The sequence below is a fragment of the Sander vitreus genome, chromosome 3, assembly GCF_031162955.1.
Source record: "Sander vitreus isolate 19-12246 chromosome 3, sanVit1, whole genome shotgun sequence".
NCBI lineage: Eukaryota > Metazoa > Chordata > Actinopteri > Perciformes > Percidae > Sander > Sander vitreus.
Window position 1 is genome coordinate 20877290 of NC_135857.1, and position 23542 is coordinate 20900831.

A 23542-nucleotide genomic window follows, 5' to 3' on the forward strand; every position below is an offset into this window, starting at 1 on the left:
CAACATCCCTGCATCCAAATAATAGGTTGTAAACTTTAGTGGGAATTTTAAGAGGACTACAATGTGTTTGATTTTGTTTTTCTTTCAATTTTGTTGAATTTGAATATTGAATAACGACTGATGAGGTTGGACATAGTGGTAATATAATGTTAACAAAGTTAACATACATTGCTCCAAAGGTTGTAATAAAGCAGCATGCAATATATAGACAGCTATTTACTGAATGAGAGTCATGGTGCATTTACACAATGAATGTAGTCTAAAATATGTTTTTGTTAGCCAGAGCATAATGACAAAGATACCTAATTGATTCTATACTCTTCTTTGTCACATCCAGGTTCTACTCTGACAACGCAACCTGGACAGTGGACCGCCAGTTCCTGTGGGGAAAACACCTGCTCATCACACCTGTACTAGACCCGGTCAGCCAACACACACAACACAAAAAACTCAACGTCCCAGAATACACACATAACACATACTGTAGGCCTACATACTGTATATGAACATGATTTGGTCCTTCAAGTACCTGCGCTGAATCAAAATCTACTTGCATGTACCGTATCGTATCTAGACGCAGAAACTATCATACAGTACATATAGATTTGTACATGTAGTACATAGAGAAAAGTGTCTTGCAGATTATGCAGATGAGATGATCAGTTACTCACTCACACACACACACACACACACACACACACACACACACACACACACACTGACCTCCACTGGGAAAACATGACATGGGATTTTCTTTGTTGCCCTCCCCTCATCTCATCCCTCTTTCTTCTCTCTTTCATATCCTCCCTCTTTTCTCTCAGCTCTAATGAGAGCACTGACCTCATTACTAGGAGATTAGAAGTGTTGATGGAAGTGTGAATATGTGTGTTTGTGCATGTTTGTCTCAGTGTGTGTGTGTGTGTGTGTGTGTGACGAATATGCATATGTCTGTGTGCCTGTCTGTACGTGCATGTGTATGCGTGCATACACAGCAATTGCGGTCATGTCAAAGTGGCCTGATTAATAAGCAATTTAGCATGGCCTCTTGTGAATTACAGAATAGTGGAAAGCAATTGGATTCATAGTGGGGCCGGGGATAAAGTAACTTCAGTCGTGTGATTGTGATAAAAGTTTCTAATACAAGAAGTGGAGGGTTTATGCTTGCAATGCCTAAGCCAGGGTTTGAGCAGTCCTAAGTAGGGACAAGGATAGGCTATATGCTATGTTGTTATTTTTGCAAAGTCTGTTTAAGACCAGAGGCACAGCTGAACTGTAGTGCAGTTGTAAACAGGATAGGATTAAAAGAAATATATTATCAGTGGTGGGTTAGGGGTTGGTGTCAATTATGACCAATCACTTGTTTTCTGTCTCTTTTAAAGCAATGTGCTCTGCATCATCAAAGTGCCCTGATAATTGAATGGAGGGAAATGTCTGCAATAGAAACGTATCTCCAAGGAGCCAAATTATGACATTGCTTGTAACAGTGCAGAAATATCATGAATTAATTCACAGTGCATTAAATAAACTTAATTAAAAATAGTTTTCTTACCATGTTGATGTCATGTGGGAGCTCTTTGGGTGACACTGTAAGCAGCTGCAGGGACAGTTTGGTTATAAGGGAGCGTCTAATAGCCAGTCACTGACATGTACAGATGCAAATGCATTCGGCCAGACAATTCTCACTTAATGCATCGTGGCACATTCCGACAACTCTATGTTTGAAACCCGTCATTCACAACACAGCCACATGTGCAGTATACTGTACAGTTGAAATGAAAAATACAAGTTATGTTTTTTCTCTGCTTGAGGGAGTTCAAATTTCAAATCAATTTGGCCAACATATCCACAAACAGAGTTTGCCGGCTTTTGAGTAACATTTGTTCATGTGCCCAGAATTTAGGTTAAACCAAATCTGAGCAAAACACCACAAATACACCATGCTGCTTGATCAATACTGACAATCAATACTTACAAGATCCCACATAACCTCCCCTCCTACTTCTGCATACTGAAGTTCATGGCAGGCAGAAAAATACCAAATAGGTCCAAGGTAGCAAGAACAAAAATCTGTATCTGATAGAAATGCAACATTAATGGAAAAATACAGCCAATACAGTCACAATGGGCAACGGGTTACCCATTGAAAACTAGTGTCAAGGTGGTTTTGAGCAATGTGAAATATTGACATTAAGTATCTTACACTTCAGGGTGATAATGTAACCTAAATCTACCCATGTAAGGGTTTAGAAACTACACATTTTATAAAAGTTGTGAGACTAACTGTAACTTCTGATTTTCTTCTCTCACATATTAAGTTTTATGTTTTTTCATTACTAAACATGGCCTGTTTTGACAGAGCAGTGTGGCACACTGAGAACAGGGGTCTTCAACGTTTTTTAAGCCAATTACTCCTCAACTGAAAGAGAGACGGATCAGGGACCCCCTACTACATATATTGTATAAAATTAATTTGCATAAAAAACTGGGCCTACAATAACGTGTAGGGCGGCCTAAAGCCTTTACACATACCTTTTTAGTGCATAGAATACTAAGCTATTCAAATAGCTTAATAATTGTTGGCATGGTTTTTTAAATCATGTTTTAATAAATACATGAGTCACAGTGAATCCTTAGGATTAACTGTATCCGTGGATGGCTACCTTAGAGACCACCTTACCTTGAGGCCAGTTAGCAGTTGGGATTTATATTTGCTAATAATATTTTGGATTCATGTTAAGACTTTTTAGTTTTTAAACAATAATTTGGAGGCCCCCCTGCATTGACTCTGAGGACCCCTCTGCAATGCCACTTGAAAAGGATTCTTTCCAAATGACAGATTCAATGTGGCTGAAATCTTTTGTGGTGACAGGGTGCTGCTGAGCCGCGATGCTGTGGTTTAAGCCAGGGTAAGGGCAGGCATTAAGAACAGAGCGCCCACTATCTGTTACAGATGCATCTGGATGTGAAGGGCCAACATGAAGACATAGTGTCAGTTGCTTGAGTGAGGTCACAGGCTGTTCTTTAACAACCCTTCACATCCTACCTTCTCTTTTCTTTTTTCATTATGCTCATATCTCTCTGTCTCTTTGTATTTATCACTTTGTCCGGCTGCTTCTGCCTTTCCCTAATGATGCTCTTGCTCCGTCATTCATCAGTCGACGCTTTAACCTTGATCTGTGTGATAAACTGGGGAGATCTCCTGTCTCGCTCTCTGCCATCCCCTCCGGTCTTCATCCATGCTTCCCCCCTTGCTCCCTTACTCACTTTACTTTTTAGCTCATCCTTTCATCAAACGTCGACTCTCTTATCTCATCTGCATTATCTTAATCAGCTGCTGCAACTCACCCTTGTGATCCCATTTCATTTCATCCCATCTCTCTTTCCCTCTCGCTCACTCTCTCTCTGCCTCTCTCATCTACCTCAGCTACCATCTGATCATGCTGCCAGTATGAATCTTTAGCCCACCTGATCAAATCTTAACTTATGGCTAACTGAGCTTCAGTACTCTAAATGAGGATACAGGCCTCATGACTTGTCCCTCTCAATCACAGTTAGCAGACATGCTTAGTCCTGCAGTCCCTTCCCATTAGTCAATGTGGTGAGTGATATGTGCCGGAAGCAAATCAGACACCAGAAAACGAGGTATAGCGGGAGCATCCATTTCCCCAGGCTGTCATCCCACAGGCTGTGTAGCGGTTCTGACAGGTGATCTGCCTCAAACTGCGAATGTGGACCCCAAAGAGGGCATTAAGTCATTTAATTTAGTTAGCAGGCCATTAAAGCAATATGTCTTTATCATATTTTACTCTTCATAGAGTTTCATGTGTTTTTGAATTTCAAATTTGCTCTTATTCTTGTTTGTTTATCCTTTGTTCCTTATTCTCTTACCTGTTTGTTCGTTCTTGGCTTCCTGTCGACCCTCTTTCTTGTTCCTAATAACAGGCCTCAGAGGGCCACACAATAGAACATGCTGCTGGAAAGAGAGAGAGAGAGAGAAAGAGATATGTTTGTGCCATCGATGACTTTGACAGACGGCCTTGCCCTACACAGCTGACATAGTGTATTTCACAATTTGGTTTAGTTTAGCTCTTTCTTTTGCTGCACTCTCTGTGTTTATCTCTCGCTCTCTCTCTCCCTCTGTTCTGCCTGCCAGAAAGAGCAGGGAAGTGACAATGCTATCAAAGGCTTGGCACTCTTCTATTGATTGCTCCTGTCTGTCAACCACCTTAAGCTATCAAAGGCTGTCACCTATCAGTCGTCGCTTGATGCTGTCTTTTCCATCATTTGTACCATCATAGCACTGTAGACTAAAATGTCACAAGGGCTTTGTGAAAACTTTATATCAGATGGTAGGCAGTTTTGAAATAACTCTCCTTGATGGAAATATTTTATCATTTTTTTTATTATTGTTAAGTTGCAGTGATTTATAGCGGCAAGAAGTATCCACGCTTCCTTTGTGGTGTATTGTAGCTTCTCTCCTCGTGTTTAACCCTGTTAAGAAGATTAAAGTATCAGGATTGGTGCAGTGAGCTAAAGCAGGTGTTACTGGCTGCAAACACAAATCAAACACAGGCATGCTTCACACAGAACACAAAGCTGTCATCTTGTGATGTCTACTCTACAAATCAGAGCTTTATAATGTATTTAATAGCAACAACAAATGTTTAGATTTGTTAAAATATGCACACATATGAATAAATATGTTGTTCTTGTTTTCTGCAGGGTGTGGACAAGGTGTGGGCATATATCCCAGATGCTATGTGGTATGACTATGAGACGGTAAGACTATATTCTGCTCACTTTAAAACAGTTTCCTCTAAAGCATCCTTTTCCTCTTCAGATAAGAAAAGATCAATAGTTGTTATAGATGCAAAATAATGTATATACTTACAGCAAACACTTCAAATCTCCCAGCTCAAAATATTGCTGATATATTTTATTTTAGAGAAAAAAAGGAACTTTACCTGCGACAAACTGAATATTCTCCAAGTTAAGTGCACATCACATTAATTCTTGTTTTCTCTGTAATCTGTGAGAAAACTAGATTTATACTTTAATTAGACAGCACAGTGTGGGTGTTTCTTATGTTTTTCCTACCCAATTTACATACATGAAGAAAATGGAATATTAAAAACACCTTTCAATAAAATGCAATCAGATTCAAAACCACAAGGCATGAAAAAATACCATAGAGTTGAATCAACATCTCTCTGATAGTCTTATGAAACTGAACGTCATTAGCCTTATACATATGGTAAACAGGAAATGGGATGACAAATAGGCTAAATGTGAATAATTGCAGGGTTACTGTATTATAATGCATTATTTTGCATGGGTAATAATAATAATAATAAATTGAATTTATATAGCGCTTTTCACGAACTCAAAGTTGCTTTACAGGGTATAGATAATAGAGACAAACAAACAAACAAAACAAGATTCAGGCACAGATGAAAAGGGGAGGGGCGTGGGGCTAGGGATAGGCAGTGGTGAAGAGATGGGTCTTGAGGTGAGACTGGAAGATGGTGAGGGACTCAGAGGTGCGGATCTCTTGGGGGAGGGAGTTCCAGAGCCTGGGAGCTGCCCTGGAGAATGCTCTGTCCCCAAAACTGTGGAGGTTGGACTTTTAGACGCAGAGGAGACCAGCTGAGGTGGATCTGAGGGACCGTGAGGGTTGGTATGGGGAGAGGAGGTCAGTGAGGTATGAGGGGCCCAGATGGTGGAGGGCTTTGTAGGTGAGGACCAGGATTTTGTAGGTGATCCGGTGGGCGATAGGAAGCCAGTGGAGTTGTTTTAGGACTGGAGTGATGTGGTGCCAGGATTTGGAGCGGGTGATGAGTCGGGCGGCTGAGTTCTGGACCAGTTGGAGTCGGTTGATGTTGGTGGAGCTGATGCCGAGTAGAAGTGAGTTGCAGTAGTCCAGTCGGGAGGAGATGAAGGCGTGAATGAGTCTTTCAGCAGCGGGGGGTGTGAGAGAGGGTCTGATTTTGGTGATGTTGCGGAGGTGAAAGAAGAAGGTTTTAATGACATGACGGATGTGGGGCTCAAGGGAGAGGGTGGAGTCAAAGATCACACCAAGGTTACGGGCCTGGGGAGATGGGGAGACAATGGTGCCGTCGATGGTGAGAGTGGGGTTATTGATTTTGCTGAGTGTGGATTTGGAGCCTATGAGGAGGAATTCTGTTTTATCGCTGTTGAGTTTGAGGAAGTTGTGTTGCATCCAGGTTTTAATAGCTGACAGAGAGGAGTTGATGTGGGAGAGGGGAGGATTGTGAGGGGATTTGGTGCTGAGGTAGATCTGGGTGTCATCGGCGTAGCAGTGGAAGTCCAGGTTGAAGTGGCGGAGTATCTGACCAAGAGGGAGGATGTAGATGATGAAGATGAAGGGGCCGAGTACGGAGTCTTGGGGAACACCTTGTGTGACTGTGGCTGTGGCAGAGGTATGATTATGGAGAGAGATGAAGTGGGATCTGTTGATAAGGTAGGAGTGGAGCCAGCTGAGTACAGTCTGGTGAGCAGGATGTTATGGCTCACGGTATCGAAGGCTGCACTCAGGTCGAGGAGGATAAGTTGTTGAGGGAACCGGTGTCAGCAGAGGTGACGAGGTTGTTGAGGACTTTGAGGAGAGAGTGTTTCTGTGCTCTGGAGGGGGAAAAAACCAGATTGGAGAGGTTCAAATTGGTTATTGGCATGAAGATGGGTTTGTAGTTGTGAGGCGACTATGCGTTCCAGGGTTTTAGACAGAAAGGGGAGGTTGGATATTGGGCGGTAGTTGTTGAGGGAGGAGGGATCCAGACCAGGTTTTTTAAGGATTGGGGTGACAGCGGCAGTTTTAAAGGCAGAGGGGACAGTTCCAAGGGACAATGAGGAGTTGAAAAGGTTAGTGAGGTAGTGGCATAGGACGGGGAGGCAGGACTTCAGGAGTGGAGTTGGGAGGGTGTCAAGGGAGCAGGTAGTGGGTTTGGAGGAGCTGATGAGTTTAGAGATTTCAGGAGGGGTGACCAGGTCAAACTGGGAGAGGAGGCAGTGTGGAGGAGGGGTCGGGAGGTCAGGAGGGATGGGGAGAAGAGGGGTATGTGGTAGGTGCTGGAGTAGATCCTAGGAGGTCAGATACAGGGGATAGAGATTTGTAAATTATGTTGATTTTGTCAGCGAAGAAGTGGAGGGTGTACCTGATTATTTGTAAACATAAAAGTGTAGTGCTCAACAAAAATGGTTGCAAAATCACTTTTAATTATTATGTTAGTGGAATGAACACATACAAAAATAACATGTGTCACATGAAAGTCTTTGCCTTGGAGTTCTTTGTTTGAGACTGAGAGACGAGAGCGATAAGACGAGAGCGAGAGTAAGGACAAAGAGAGTGAAAGAGGGGACAGGAAAAAAGAGTGGAGAGGCTATCTCTCTGACAGAGAGATAAAAGAGGTGTTGAGCTCCTTTGGGACCTTATTTGGGCGTCACAGTGGTGATGTAAAGCGGCCACTGATCAGATGAACGATTAGATTGGCTGTCTTGCTGCCGGCCCCTTATCCTGGTTGGTCCCCTGTGATTATCTGGGTAGGAGGATGGAATCGGGGGGGGAGGACCATGAAAATGACCATGAAAAACAAGTTACAAAGTAATGAAATAATAGAAAAAAAACAAAGGGATGAAGGAGCAAAAACAGACAGGATGGGAGCTGAACTAAGAAAGTAGGTAAAAAAAAGACAGTATGTGACATGGAGAGAGAGAGAGAGAGAGAGAGAGCGAGAGAGAGAGAGAGAGAGAGAGAGAGAGAGAAAAAAAACAGGGGCAAATCTAGAAGATGGGAAGAAGAAAAGGGGGGTGGCATTAACGGTATGTAGAGAAGTAGGAAGATGGGAGGAATGGCCAGCAGGAATAAAGAGAAGAGAATACACAGCTAGAGAAGACCTCCTTAAGGCAGACAATGAGGGGGTGATAAGATCTGAAATTGCTTGTAGACGCTCCACTAACTTCAGCCCACACACTGGCCCATGTACCACACACACACACACACACACACACACACACACACACACACACACACACACACACACTTCCATGGGAATAGAGGAAAATGGGATAGAAAAAAGAATTAGAGCACCACAAGAGAGAATAACATGACGTGGAGAAAGAAGGAGGTTAAAGGAGAATGAGAGGAGATGGAGAAAAGACAGTTTTAAATTGTTTTAGGCTGGTCTGAGGATTCAGTCCTCAGGGGATCAGAAATTAACTGTGCTCTATCTGGGCCCTCTGAGAAATGAGTGGAGGGGCTGAGAAAGAGACACAGAAAGAGAGAGAGAGAAATGTGTCTCCTCATGTCAAATAAGCATATACTATTATGAACAATACCATTATAATGATTATATCATTATGCAAAACAAATTAACACATTTGACATCCTCCTCAACTGACTCAGTCACAGCACTTTTAAACTTTTTTGTAAGCATTTAGATTTTTTCTTTTCTTCAAAACTTCAACTGTGATCAAGGGCATTGGCTCATTTTCCAAAATGAGGCTTAGGTTTGATAACTATGAGCTACAAGAACAAGCTGTATTTTTTTATTTCATTGATAACTTATATGTAAAGGGTCAGTTCACCCAAATTACAAAAAAATACATATTGTCTTACTTACCTCTACTGGTAGTCATGGATTTGGCTTCATTCCCTTAGGTTTTCACATATCCTTCTCTGAAATTTCTGCCACAACCCCAAAACAATGAAGGTGAATGGAATTTTATTTGTGGGGCTCACAGGTTTACTAATTACAATTGTGCATAATCCACAAACTTTACTTTGAACAGAAATATTTTTCTCAATAGAAAGTAGCTCCAATGAAAAGTGTCCACAGTAAGGTCTGTGGAGTATCCAGAGTAAACAAAACCGTAAACTGGCATTTTGCTCTTTAAATTATTCTGTAAACTTATGCAATAAAACGTCATGCAATAACTGCAGCAATCAGGTTCAAATATCTCAAGTATTTCTAAGAGTGGAATTTATAGCTGAGAAGGCCTAAAGTCATCATTAATGGCTTAAGTTTTATATGCTGTAGTATCTTGTTTTCAGTGTTGTAGATTACAAAGCAGCTTTGGACCAAATACATGTCCTAGCAGGGTTGCAGACCCAGACTAAAAACTGATCCATTTACACCAATGGTACACATAGGTGTTCCCTGTGTTTCTGTGTCAGTGTTTAAGGGGCCTCACTCAGAAAAAGTCATTTTAGGTATTAGGAATTTAGGTAAGTTAATAGATTCGGTTCTCCTACCAATCAGATGGAACGGCTGGCAGACCGCACAAAGTATGTTGATATGCATCTGCCAGCTGACAAGCTTGGTTTACACATCAGAGGCAGCGCTATCCTTCCCACGCAGAAACCTGATGTCACCACTACATACAGGTACACACACAAACACACACACACACACACACACACACACACACACAAACAGTTTTAAAGATTTCAATAAGAAATCACGTACAGTAATTACATGCGATGTACATTCATATTATCATGCACACAAATGTACATAAATCATAATCATAAATGCATCAAACTGTGTCTTGTGTTATATTTGATTACTATGCACAGATAGTAGTTTTTTGATTCATTAAATTGTAAATACACGTGCGTATGGTGTTTGTACTTCAACCTGTGTTTATGTGTCTCTAGTCGGCGTAACCCCATGGGTTTGATCGTCGCTCTTGATGACAACAACCAGGCAGCTGGGGAGCTATTCTGGGATGATGGAGATTCCAGAGGTATTGTATGCAAATGTGTTGGTGTGTGTGAGACAGGATCATCCACATCTTGTTATTATCATTCATTAAAGGCATGTTTTTATGAGCATCAAATTGAAGCTCTTGTCAAGCACAAAGCATCACATAAGTCAGTGTGATTGTTCAAACACTGTTAGTCAGCTAACACACATTAACAAGTGAAGGTCAGTTCTCTACTGTGTGGCAGTACATCTGTTGTCAAACTGCTGTGAAAAACATTAACATCTGCTCTTTTTTTTCTTTTTACAGAAACAGTTAAAACAGGCAACCACATCCACTACGAGTTCTCTGCTGTCAATGTAAGTTTCTCTCGCACACATTAACACCATCTTCTAAATCCGGCCCACATAGTCCCTCTGATCTGAACTTAAGTTCAAAACCCCCAGAGACCACACCACTAAGCATAATTGGTCCATGTTACACTGCTGAAGCTTTCTTGGAACAAGTACCCCATGTTCCCCCTTCCCAGCACTGAGAATTGGCTTGCATGTTTAATGAATGACGGTGATGTTCTTCCTGTACGTTAGCTCTATCAACCTATTATTCTATCTATTGAAAACAAAAACTGAAAAAAAACTGAAAAACATTATATGTTTCAGAATGTAAATTCAGCAATATTAACCAGTTTAAGAGCAAATTAGGCATATCATTGTATGTCCTCTGCCTTATAGGGAGTGCTGAAGATGCAGGTGACCCATTCCGGCTACAGGGACCCAAACAACCTTAAGTTTGAGAACATTACTGTCCTCGGTGTGCCTCGACCTCCTATCTCTGTCTCTGAGACTCACATTGGCACAAATGGAAACTCTACCACCACAGTGCCCAACACCAACATACAGTATGACGAAGCTAAGAAGGTAAACAAACACATAGACATTGCCATGTGCAAATGCAAAATAAAAACAGCAACCATTATTTTTTTGCATGCTAGGGGAAAATACCTTTACAGAAAATGCATTAAAATATTGCATAAAGCACAATACCAACAATGTAAAAAAAAATGTGAACCAAGTCAAGCATTTAGGAACTCAGATATTTCCCTCAGGAGTTTGATGGAGACCAGATCGGTGCAAAATAGTGTGTGATTGTCGGACATTCATCAGGTGGCCAGAAATGTGACTCAAAATAAATGCTAATGTTGCTCTGTGTCTGCTGAATGGGTAAAATAGGCAACTATTTGCAACAAGTTTGCCATATCAACTTTATAATGTGATAGTATGTCATTACTACTGTATGTTTACTAAGGGTGTCTCGAAATCGACCGAAATTAAGTCACAATCTTGAATTTCGAATAAAAAAATGGAATTGTCGATATTGCCAAGCCCCCATGTTACGTCCGATCGGCTTGTCAAGCGGAAAAAAACACGTGCTGAAATGCTGCGAGTCACTCAACCTCCTGTAACTTAGCTAGAGCCAGTCAAAAGTTAGCATGGCAACTGCAGATGCTGGAGACCCATCGACAGAACTAGAGCCCCCTCCTCTTTCACTGAAGTGTGTGAAAGTGTGGAAGTATTTTGGATTTCCAGTGAGTTAAATGTTCGCGTTGTCGACAAAAAAGCCACAGTTTGCAGGCTCTGCTATGTGCGTGTACCATATTCTGTGTGTTTACCATTGCACATTAGCCTAGCAGCTAGCGGATATTCCTTCTGCTTATAGCTTTGTCTTTATGTTTTGTAGCCTAAACAGAGCAGCTTATATTGGTTATATTAGAGAGAGCAACAAGTTAGTGGACTGCCAAGTAGCCCTCTTTGCTATCGGTCTGCTCAGCTGTGGTGCTGGCTCGATGGTGTTTTAAGCCCCAAGCTAAGCCTTCAAGGCAGCGCTGCGACCGTGGTCTTCAACCATAACCATTGCCTAATCCCCAGGGGGTAAGCGTCGCTTCAGAGCTCGAACCTCCTATGGCGCCATTTTGATGCTACAAAACGATCACCCGCCGTTAGCATTCCATTGACTGCCATTCATTTTGACGTCACTTTGACAGCGAATAACTTTACATCTAAAGCGTTTAAAGACTTTATTTGTCTATTGTTTATTTCTAACGAAACATGACAATGTATAAAAGGCTCCATTACCTTATACCTCACGTTATGGCTCTGTAGCAGACGTTTTTGTAAAAATAGGCTAATGATTGTGTCATAACCACGCGACTTACTGTCGCATAGTAAAGGAATAACCGTATAGTACAGGAGAAGCTCGCAGGCAGTTTTGACTTACATTAGCTGTTTAAGTTTAATTACTAATGTTAACTAACATTTTAGTTAGCAATAATTAGCCTGTGTCCATGTTATCTCCTTACATATACCTACGCTCTCCGTCTCTGCAAGATTGGGAATGATTGAGATTTCTCTTGGCACAGCTACCAGAAGACTTACAACTTTCAGACAGGTTGCTCACGTCACATTTACGTCATCTCTATCAGTTGGAGGCTGCGCAGTAACGCTCAGCGCTCACCGGAAAAGTGCTTCTAATGGCCTTCACTGGTCTCCGTCCAGAGCAACGGGATATGTTGGTCCATTCTATATACAGTCTATGCCTAATTCTAGTGCCTTCCAGGCAGCCCTGCCTGTTAGATGACATTGGGGGCTTCAAACACCAAACTCTGTATGCTGGTCAGATATTATATTGCATAAAAGTCTAGTCTAAAAATGGCATAGCAACCTGTGCTTTGAAAAAAATAAATAAATAAATCGAGAATCGAATCGAACTGTGACCTTAGAATCGAAAATGTAATCGAATCGAGGATTTGGAAAATCGTGACACTCCTAATGTTTACAGCTTGTTCTGCTGCCTCCAAGTGGCCAAAAAATAATCTTTTGTCCTGGTTTAGAAAATTTAATTACTACAATTTGTTATTATTATTGTTATTGTTACATTTCTGCTTTTAATCTGCATTCCCAGGATTGAGTGAATCACATTTGGTAATGGGAATTTTATAATTGAAAATAAATAATGAATTGTATTAGTAGGTTAGAATTGAATAAACAATGGAATAATAGGCACGACATAACATATGAAAAACTCCCATTTTCTCATCCAAGTCAATTGAAGCTATTCAAGTATTTTCACTGTGAGGAAAACCTTGCTGTATGATACAGGACAGATTTAGAGTGGATGAGTTCTATGGTGGCCACTCTTGCCGACTTCTGCCATTTGTTTCAATAAGACCAGGAATGAAAACATAACTGTACATTTCAAGGTTAGCCTCTAAGTGTAAGAAATGATAACAATTTACGTTAGGAGAGGATTGCAAAAGCTTCTGTGTGTGTGTGTGTGTGTGTGTGTGTGTGTGTGAGAATGAGTGGGAAAGGGTAGGGAGATTATGTTGTACTTGTCTGTGTGTAACTGATAAAAACTATGAAGAAATCCATATGCATGTGTGTGTCAGCAAGCGAAAGAGTCATGAGAAAGAATAACAATGGTCCTACAGTACCTGCCCAGGGTTATAAGCAAATGACAGGAGTCTATAAAGTGTCAGGAAGGTTCAATTAAGTATTACTATAGAGCTTTACCTTTTGTGCTTGTGTATATTTGCGTGCGCACATGTGTTTATGTGTGTGCGGCCAGGGCTATGCTTCTATAAATCGTCAAGGTCTCTCTGGTCACACACACAAGCATGCATTTATCAAATGACTCTCAGCGGTAATCATTTCCTGGGGTAAAGGGTAAATGTGCTGTTAAACCTAAACTCTGGCTTGTCATGTCCATCAGTCTTTGTATGCCTAGTCAGATTGGACATTGAACATAGCTCACAGCCACTAAACATCATTACTTCCATATACACTAAAATAGAGCAGTACTTTACTACACAGGTCATTTTGGCTCCCTGTGTTTTATTGTTTTTTTTACTTGAGTGTGTAATGTTTTTTTCAAAAACATTTCCTACCTGTTATATAGCCTTACTGCCTTCAGATGGTGATTGTAGTGGCTAGAGTGAAAGGTGCTCCCCGAGATTTGTTGTTCCTAGGAGAGGCTGTTGAAACAGAGAGGGAAATGAACAGCTGTCTTAATTGATAGCACACAGCAAGCCTGTCTGGGCATGTCCTGGCATTGGCATTCTTGGATTTAATAATCACTGCTTTCACCCACCTTAGTCCTCACCTTAATTTCATCACAAACGCACAGGTTATGTCCCTGCGTGGCCTCTCCCTGACTTTCGGGGAGACCTATGTGGTGCAGTGGGAACTGTACCCGAAGGAGAGCCAGCGCTTTGACTGCTATCCAGAGGAGCATGCAGATGAGGCTAAGTGCAAGGCCAGAGGCTGCATCTGGGAGGTGAGGGGTGACACAGATGAGGTTCACATGCACATACACATATTATGTATGTATTCTATCACTAAACAACTGAAAAAAAAAACAGCTTCAAAATGTTGATATGCTTTCTGTCCCCATTCAGCCAAGCACCAGTGAAGGTGCTCCATGGTGCTTCTATCCAAGGGACTTTGGTTACACTGTTACAGAAGTAAAAAACACCAGCTCAGGCATAACAGTTGATATCACTCGGAACAAGAAATACAGGAGCAGTGGTCGCCCAGATTCACCAGACATTGACACAATTCGTGTTAAGATCCATTACCACAGCAGCGACATGCTACAGTTTAAGGTGTCTGTTTCTTTGTGCTAGTAGTGGTGCATATCATGTTTCTTTTCCCGCGGTGCTTCTCTGACTATTTTTTTTTTTTTCAATGCATCCATCCTGCTTGTGTGCTCCACATAAACACACACACACACACACACTGACACACTATCATTCCCTCCCTGTCCAGATCTGGGACCCAGCCACAGATCGTTATGAGGTTCCAGTGCCACTGTCGGTTCCTGCTGCTCCTGAGACTGACGAGAGCAAGAGGCTTTACAAGGTCGACGTTACCCCCAACCCATTCGGCATCCAGGTCACAAGGAAAAGCACAGGAACCAAGATGTAAGTATTTCAGTTGTACAAGTGGTTCAGGTGGGCTGAGGTTGTTGTTGTGTTCTAGATGTTTTTTTATTCTGTTTCATTAATTTTTGATTTATCACTATTGTTTGGATTTTTCATCATTATAACAAACTACAACTTCTCCAAAATGTTACCAGTTCAGCAATTCATATATTTTCATATCATCTTTATCTAAACCTGTGCAGTGAAATGTCAATGTTCCAAGGCAAAACTTTTAGTGTTATTACCAATGTCAATGTGACTTTTAATGAGGGTTTTTTACTTATGCAACATAACCTGGTCCAGTTTCACTTCAGATCTCTATTGGAATATTAATTTTATTAAAAAAGCATAATATTTATCATTAATTCTGATGTGTTGACATATTTTGTCTGTTGAATGTTGTTAGCCTTTAGCTCCTTGTTATTGCTCCCTACCATGGCCAGTCGCTCTTAAAAAAGAGAATGTTAACCACAGTTATGTTTAATAAATAAAGTATATACTTTCCTAAACATTAAGGTAAATGAATATGCAATGCGTTCATTTTGTTTCAACAAGCTCGATGCAATCCCTTCGCTTTGTCCCTTAAATTGTCCTCTTTAGGGCAGTGATTTACCAGGCCATTTTGGGCAATATAGATGTCCCATTAACAAGCAATAAAGTGAGATGTGGGGTAAAATTTCTATTCTACCATATTTTCAGGCAAGAAACACATTTTTACCCTGTGATATTAAATTAACAATGCTGAGTCAACTCATCTGGCACAGTAACCCAATCAGATAAGCTCAGGAAAGTTTCCCAGTGTATCAGTGCCTAAAGTAGTTTCCTCTTGTTCAGCAGTCATGATGATGTCACATAAAGCAGTCCAGCATCGAAGAGTCTTTTCAAAGCATAGCTTTAATCTTCTTTTTGTAGTTAAGCCTTCCGTGTTTTTTAGAAGTGTCAGTAGAAAGTTTACTAATTAAAATGTATGAAGTATGTTGAAGGAATGCCTGCAGTTCCTGCGGGTTATTATGCTTATTTGTGTCAAACATATTGTGAATAACTTCCTTTGACAATAATTCCCTCTCCCCCTCTCTCTTTCCATCTCTTATTGATTTAATCCTCTGTCACTTTTCTTAGTTGGGACTCCTCTGTGCCAGGTTTTACGTTCTCAGACATGTTTATCCAAGTGTCTACTCTACTGTCATCAGAGTTTGTCTACGGCTTTGGAGAGACAGAGCATCCCACCTATAAACACAATCTCAGTTATCACACCTGGGGTATGTTCTCCAAGGACCAGCCTCCTGGTGTAAGTATCACACTGAAGCTCTCGTGCTTATCAAATGTAGCTGCTGTTGGGATTGTCTGACTGATAATGATTTCCATGAACAAAATACTAACAACCCCCCTCCTTTTTAAAGCATTGTCATGTTCCATCAAAAACAATTGTGGGCTGGTTATGACATACGTAACATCACACCCTGCACTGAATGTCTTTATCTAACATCACACCCTCTAGAGACTGCAGAGGTGACTTGTAAACAACCTTCCTGTGCAGTATATGAACGTGCCTTTCTCACATTTGTGTCACTTTGATGTGGTGCTGTTGATATGAGTGTCATCATGTTTTCCCTACTGGTGTCAAGGCCAGACAGGATGAGGTTTCCAGCTGCATCAGCATTATCAAGCCTAATTGCTGAGCTGTCAAGACAGCTCCACGGGGTTCAGACAAACGTTATGGGGGCCCTCGGAAAGCAAGGGAATTTGAGTTAGGAGGGCGGAAAAAAGGGAGAGCAGATGAAAATGAGAAAAAATATATCAAGCAGACAGGATGACATGGACTCTGTATTTACACAGTCTTTGGTATACTAATATTAAACTGGATAAGACAACAATCTATATAGGAGTTTGCCATATAAACAAATTTGTTTGATTAATTTAATCTAAATTAGGTCATAGATGGCGTCATTTTAGCTACATTATTACATAGAGCATTAACTGTTATTCACATTACTTTAAATTATGTGTCAAGTCACTTTATTACACTATAGATCCTATAGTAGTCTATAGTTACACACACAGTGTTTCTTTTTTTCAAACTCCAGTAATTCTCATCTACAAACCCCACAAAAATCAATGTATGACTCTTTATGGCACACCACACCCCTAAACTACAAGGCAACAGCATGGAGTTGTAATTTCAAAAGACAGTGCAAGTGTGCAACTGAGGGGGGCGGCGGGGCGCGGCCATGGAAGGCTTGTATCATGTGGACACGCCAACAGTTTTGTTGTCATTACTTAGAATTCCTCATGGGGGCGTCAGAAACTATGCACTGTAGCTTTAAGAAGGAAGTTACAAATGTAACTATGGTACAGTGAATTATGGCTGGCCACAGGATCAAGGCAAATAAAACCTGCTGGAATGTGTCACTACTGAGTGTTGCTTGCTTTAATTACTAACAATTACACAAACAAGAAGGGATAATTTCAAAGAAAGAAAACCCAACAAAATAATAAACAAACTGAATGTAAAACTGCAATGTAGAGCACGTCATCTGATTCTACTCTCATTGGTCTTTTTTGTTCAGAATTTGCACAGACATACTCTACAGTAACCACAACGATACACAACTGCAACATGAAATAGATATGGTTTGAGGTTGAATACTTGATAGTTGAGGGAAACTCAGACTTTGTAGTGTACTCTGGAGGGGATATCTCCAGTCATTAACTAGGTTGTGTGTCATAGAATATAAAGGAGAATATAAATATAAAGTTTTATAAGGTAAATTGCTTATTTACAATCCTGTATTATTTAGAAGATTGTCCATAGTTGGACTATTACAATCCATGTAAATGTACCCTGAATAAGTGTGTCTCTGTCTGTCCATACATATGAGTGAGAAGCCAAGAAAGACCGACAGAGCGAGACCAAGAGAACACTGTCACTGCTGGCTGTCTCTCTTCGTTAGTGGACAAGCTAATGACCTTTCTCCTACTTGAGTCAGGCCATCACACCATGTAGCAGGGCCACAAGGACACAAGCACACACATAAAAGCACACATTCACACAAAGATGACACAGAGACAGAGCAAGTCATCAGAGCCATTGTATTACAGTTTAACAGCTTCTTATGTACCAGAGGTGCAGGAGGCTGATGGAGTGTGACGTGCCCATGAGTTTTCGTTACAGGACGGTGACATCTAAAAGTGGCAGATTTCCTGTCCCCTGCCACCTTTCTCTCTGTTCCTCTTAGCCTAGTCTGTCTAGTTCCATCCTCATCTAAACACTGCAGATAACAGTGGGACCCTCACAGTAGTTACAGAAGGAACACACTGTGAAACACAACTCAATCTCTCTAGAACCATATATTGTTACGGATGCATAATTACTAAAGCACACTGCAGTGTATGCATGTAGAAAATCAACGCAAGCAAATGCAAACATTTATAGCATGTGATAAATTGTCACAGAAAAAGGTAAACATAAATAAATGTCTGCCTTCAGCCACACAAGTTGATTAAAGTAGTGGTTAAGTAGGCATTAAAAACTATTTTGGAAAAAGCACATTTGCCAAGTTGAGTCTGGTAAACCACCAACCTACAGTTTTTGCATTCAATTTTTATCTGTATGCAACATTTAGGACTTCCTGATTTTGTTATAATAACCAGCAGCAACTCAAATCCCCAAATAACTTCCCAGTTCTCCATCGATGTTCAAACTCAGGCCAGAGGATATAGTGAGAATTTGGAGCACTATTGGGTGCTATATCTACCAAAAAAAGTATATATTTAAATACATGTTTTATTCAGTGCACATTAATTTGCAAAGATAATAGTTGTAGAAATATTTGTTCCCTACCTCTGGGAAAACCGTTGAAGTTTGGAATGTTGACAGCACTGGGAGCAAGCCCATCAGTGTTGTCACACCTATAAATGCATTGACAAATGCCCTGTCAGGTGTAAAGAAAAATACTCATGAATAAACAAAGTGGCACACAAGCAAACATTTTCACCCAACATCTCACACTTTTCTCCTTTATTTTTACTCTCTGTCTCTCTGCTACAGTACAAGATGAATTGTTATGGAGTGCACCCTTTCTATATGGGCCTTGAGACGACTGCTGATGCTCACGGTGTGCTGCTACTAAACAGCAATGCCATGGGTGAGAGGAACACACACGCAGACACACATGCACAAAGTCACACACATGCTTGTACATGCACATACGCCATATGCAAATGAGACCAACCATTCTGATGTACACATAATCACACTCAATTACATATGCAGTGAGAATGAATGTATTAATGAAGGAGGCTATTTCCCATGTTTTAAGCAAATGTCCTTTGACAGGGAATCTTATATAAGGCCAACACAGCAGAATAAGCACTTTCTACTCCACCTTTGTGTATTTCCGTACTGAACAGTAATACACACTTTAACACAGGCAAATGAACATGCATCACACATACACACATGTGCTGCTATATCAATAACTCACTTTGCAAGAGCTCAGGTACTCATCATGTGCCAATGAAATGAAAGTGAAAAGAAATACCTAATTTTGAATGTATTACAACCAGTTTTCATAAATAGGCTTATACTTCTGTAGAACAAAATGTCTTGTTGTTCTCCTGTCTTCTCCTCCCTTCCTGTTTGTTTAAACGTTAAGTACTAAAATATGCATGCTCTACACATAGTATGGACACAACATGTACACACACGTACATAACAATTAATTTACATTTCTAAGGGACATTCATTTCTTATTTGCTTTATGTCCAGATGTGACTTTCCAGCCTACTCCAGCTTTAACCTACCGAACTGTGGGAGGCATCCTTGATTTCTACATGGTCCTGGGACCTACACCTGAAATGGTGGTGCAGGAGTACACTGCAGTAAGTCTTCTTGGACTTCTGGTCTGCTCGTGTGTTACTGTGTGCATTTGTGTGTGCTTCTGCGCCTATGTGTGTGTGCTGTGTGTGTTTTGTGTCTGGCCCAGGGCCACTGTTGATGGACTGCAGCAGCTGGGAGTTCCTCGCTTCAATGCGCTCTCTCATTTAGCCTATTCAAACACACACACACACACACACACACACACACACACACATGCACAAACAAACAATCAAACAAACACTTTATGGACACCATCCCGTTTTCCTGAAAAACAACTTTTTCTGTGCTGAACTGTTTTGACTTCCTTGTTTGTTTTTCTTCTTAACAGCTGATTGGACGACCTGTTCTACCTGCCTATTGGTCCCTTGGGTTCCAGCTCTGTCGCTATGGTTACGCTAATGACACGGAGATAGCTGATCTATACAGAGACATGAGGGCAGCCGGTATACCCTATGTAAGTTCTTGGACAAATACTTTTTTAAAGATGTCTGAATTCCAGGTAATAGCAGAAAAGAATATTTTCAGCATTAAAAAATGCTACAAGAAAACATAAATCCTCATCTTATATGTTCCTATTCAGTTCATATGTGACGATGTGAAATATCAAACCTCATGTATCACAACTTCATAAATGTGATTAAAAAACAAAATGTTACATGTTACAGGACGCAATGCTGATGCTGCCCACATACATTGTATCCAATTACATTCCAGTATGTTTGCCTGCTTTTGCCAGAACACTGATATCATTCAACGAGTGTCCCAACACAAGGAATCATGTAATTGCCCTTATACAAACAAATGCAGTCTGCAGAGCTTTTTCTTGTCTGCTCTGCTGTAGGTTGTACAGCATAGGGACATGCACTCAGTGGAATAGACTGAGCTTAATTCACTGCAGTATCTACCCATATTTTACAATATGAGTCACTGTATGCGGACAATAAGTATATAAAACTAAATAAGATAAAATAAGTTATTGGGATCAAGCAAAATGGACTTCATGGATTACATTGGGTACATCCAGTTTAATTTAATGAAATGTGACCTCTAATTTCATTTGAAATCCATTCCATTGTAGGTTTCACAGCCTCTAGACATTTCCAGTTTTATACCAGAACCAGTAATTCTCTCTGACAGGGAAATCAGGGGTTCAGATTTGAATAACATAATAAGTAAAATAGATCTGTGAGAGCATTGTCTTTGACCATGGCAAGATGTCCCATGTGAAAACAGGCCAGAATCCTCTTCATCATGCAGAACAGAACATAAGAATCCCCATCGATAATCAAGTGATCCCATGAATATGCTTCCTCTAACCTGCAAGGAGCTGACGCCAGCCAAAAATCCTGCATCAATAACTGGAATGAAAGAAGCAGAAAATACAGCTACTTACAAAAGCTACTCATCAGCTAACTTTACAGTCGAACCACCCTTAAACTGCCACCGCACACCAGGCAATCGAAGTAGATGAAAGTGTTGTTCTCACTGTAAGAAATAAGAGAAAGCTAAATTTAAAAGCAAATTAAACCCATACTTCTACCATATCTCAGGGTTTGCATGCCATATGTTTTGACAGAGTTAGTAGGAATCCTAGCATTTGACATCACTATATCAAAATGTGTTGTGTGCTGTTTTAATTCCCGTCTCGTTCTGATATTTTTAACAAAACAAAGTCAGTCTACAGTTAATTTGAACTTTAACTGCTGTCTGTTGCAGGATGTGCAGTATGCAGACATTGACTACATGGACCGTCAGCTGGACTTTGTTCTGGACCCAAATTTTGTTGGACTGCCCGCCCTGGTTGATCGCATGAGGGGAGAGAGCATGAAGTTCATCTTCATTCTGGTAATGCCATTATATCATAAAGTATTGATTGGACTGGTTTTGCCAGACCTTACCCCACAGCGCTGCGGAGGAGGGTCTGGCTAGTCCACACACCATTCCGGGATGGGAGAAAAACATGTTCTGGTTAATCAGCATTTCTTTAAACCAATCACAATAGCAACGGTGCTATGCGCCGCACAGAGCCACGGTGCTGCTGCAAAATAGCCTCAGGAAGGAACTTGTTTTGGTGGAACGTGCACGTTCAAAGGTTGTTTTAGTTGTGCAAGAGGAAAAATCAGATTGGACAAATAGTTTAGCTAGCTGTCTCAATTTACCCTGCGGAGATCGGAGGAGCAGTTAACCATTACAACACAATAAAAACAGTAAGGTGAGGGACATGCGGCCGAAAAGAGTGAAATCCGGCAGAATTTCAGGCGGCACCGGAGCAATCCTGGAAGTGGAACCTCACGGATATAGACCACATGATTGGGCACTCAAGGGTCAGCAGCCCATAGGGCAGGTGTAAATCTTATATACAGAATGTGAAATTACTGAATCACTAGCCTCTGTAATATGACAAACTGAATGAATTGAATTCCAGGATCCAGCCATCTCAGGCAATGAGAGTCATTATCCAGCCTTTGAGAGAGGTAAAGCAAAGGATGTCTTCATCAAATGGCCCAAAAACATCAGTGATGAAATTGTGTGGGGGAAGGTAAGAGGGAATGGATGGCCAAACAAAATACACATGCATGTATTGATAAAGAGGAATTGAAACCAACAAAAATCATTTTGCACATTGTGTGGTGGTATGATTCATAATTTTCTTTATTTGCAGGTCTGGCCAGATTACCCCAATGTCACAGTAGATGAATCTCTGGATTGGGATACCCAAGTAGAGGTACAATATTTTCTATATTCACTACTCTGACACACATATTTTCCTATCTTCCGATATATTACATATTATATTTGTAAAATGCATGAGATCTTTGAGACTTGGTTAGGTTGTTAAGTTTCCAGCATTTAATTTCCTGATCATTTGACTGTCCCATTTCCAGTTATACAGGGCATACACCGCATTCCCCGACTTCTTCCGCAATAGAACAGCAGCATGGTGGCAACAGGAAGTCGAGGATCTCTATAATAATCTAACATTTGATGGCCTCTGGATTGTGAGTGACCCAAAAGAAGACATTTTAAAAAAGTGACCTTATTACCTGATTCTGCCTGATTTTCTTTTCACTTTCATTTCCTGCACTCTGTCTTCATTTGTAGGACATGAATGAGCCTGCCAGTTTTGTCCATGGCACAGTTGGAGGGAAGTGTCATGGTAATCCACTTCTAGAGAACCCTCCATATATGCCACGTAAGACACACACGTTTCTGTTTTGTTCTCCTGTCTCATGTTGTAATTAGATTATTAAGATGTGATATCAACATTGTGCGTGTGCCTTTAAAGGAATCTATGTGTTTGTGTTTTGTCTCCAAAAGCCCTGGAGTCTAAACATCTTGGTTTAAATCATAAGACTCTGTGCATGAACAGCGAGCAAATACTCAGTGATGGAAAGACAGTCAGACACTACGATGTCCACAACCTCTATGGCTGGTCACACACCAAGCCCACTTATGAGTAAGTGAATATATATTTATATTTGTGTGTTTTGTGCATGCATGAGCTTCTATGTTTTGCTGAGTCTATATAGTAGGTGGTAGTATTTTACACTTTACAAGTAAGTATTTCACCTGTAAAAGGGCAGATTAAACATATTACATATACAGCAAAAGTATCTAATAAAATGCCCATATGAGCCAACACAGACAGATGTGCAAGTTTTAATAATATTTTTGTGATATTTTAATTACAGCAAACAGGGCACATTATCTGGAAAATATGCATTATCCCAAAGAAATATGTTTCTATTGCCTACTGAAACAACCTACATTTGGAAGTAGACAAATTAGGGTAGGGTCCCAATCCTACAAAATCTAAACACAGTCAAATTTGATGTTGGAGAAAAAATAAGAGAAAAGGAAGAGCCGAAACTAACACTGCAAACACATTTAGGAAGACACTGCAGCCACAAGAGAGGCATAACTAATATATTCTAACATAAAATACAGTTCAATCAAATCTTTAT

General features: G+C 40.6%; 1 protein-coding gene across 1 annotated transcript in view; it reads left to right on the plus strand.

Moving 5' to 3' along the window:
- Positions 1-23542, plus strand: part of si (sucrase-isomaltase) — an 89768-nt gene that overhangs the window by 41366 nt on the left and 24860 nt on the right. The window contains exons 18-36 of the mRNA XM_078246474.1: positions 338-422; positions 4723-4779; positions 9276-9400; positions 9674-9762; positions 10030-10079; positions 10452-10637; positions 13903-14052; positions 14174-14380; positions 14544-14698; positions 15818-15986; positions 18747-18843; positions 19467-19579; positions 19906-20031; positions 21294-21422; positions 22003-22116; positions 22240-22302; positions 22463-22576; positions 22680-22770; positions 22896-23034. Coding sequence (XP_078102600.1) covers positions 338-422; positions 4723-4779; positions 9276-9400; positions 9674-9762; positions 10030-10079; positions 10452-10637; positions 13903-14052; positions 14174-14380; positions 14544-14698; positions 15818-15986; positions 18747-18843; positions 19467-19579; positions 19906-20031; positions 21294-21422; positions 22003-22116; positions 22240-22302; positions 22463-22576; positions 22680-22770; positions 22896-23034 — 2259 coding nt within the window. The remainder of the gene's footprint in view (positions 1-337; positions 423-4722; positions 4780-9275; positions 9401-9673; positions 9763-10029; positions 10080-10451; positions 10638-13902; positions 14053-14173; positions 14381-14543; positions 14699-15817; positions 15987-18746; positions 18844-19466; positions 19580-19905; positions 20032-21293; positions 21423-22002; positions 22117-22239; positions 22303-22462; positions 22577-22679; positions 22771-22895; positions 23035-23542) is intronic.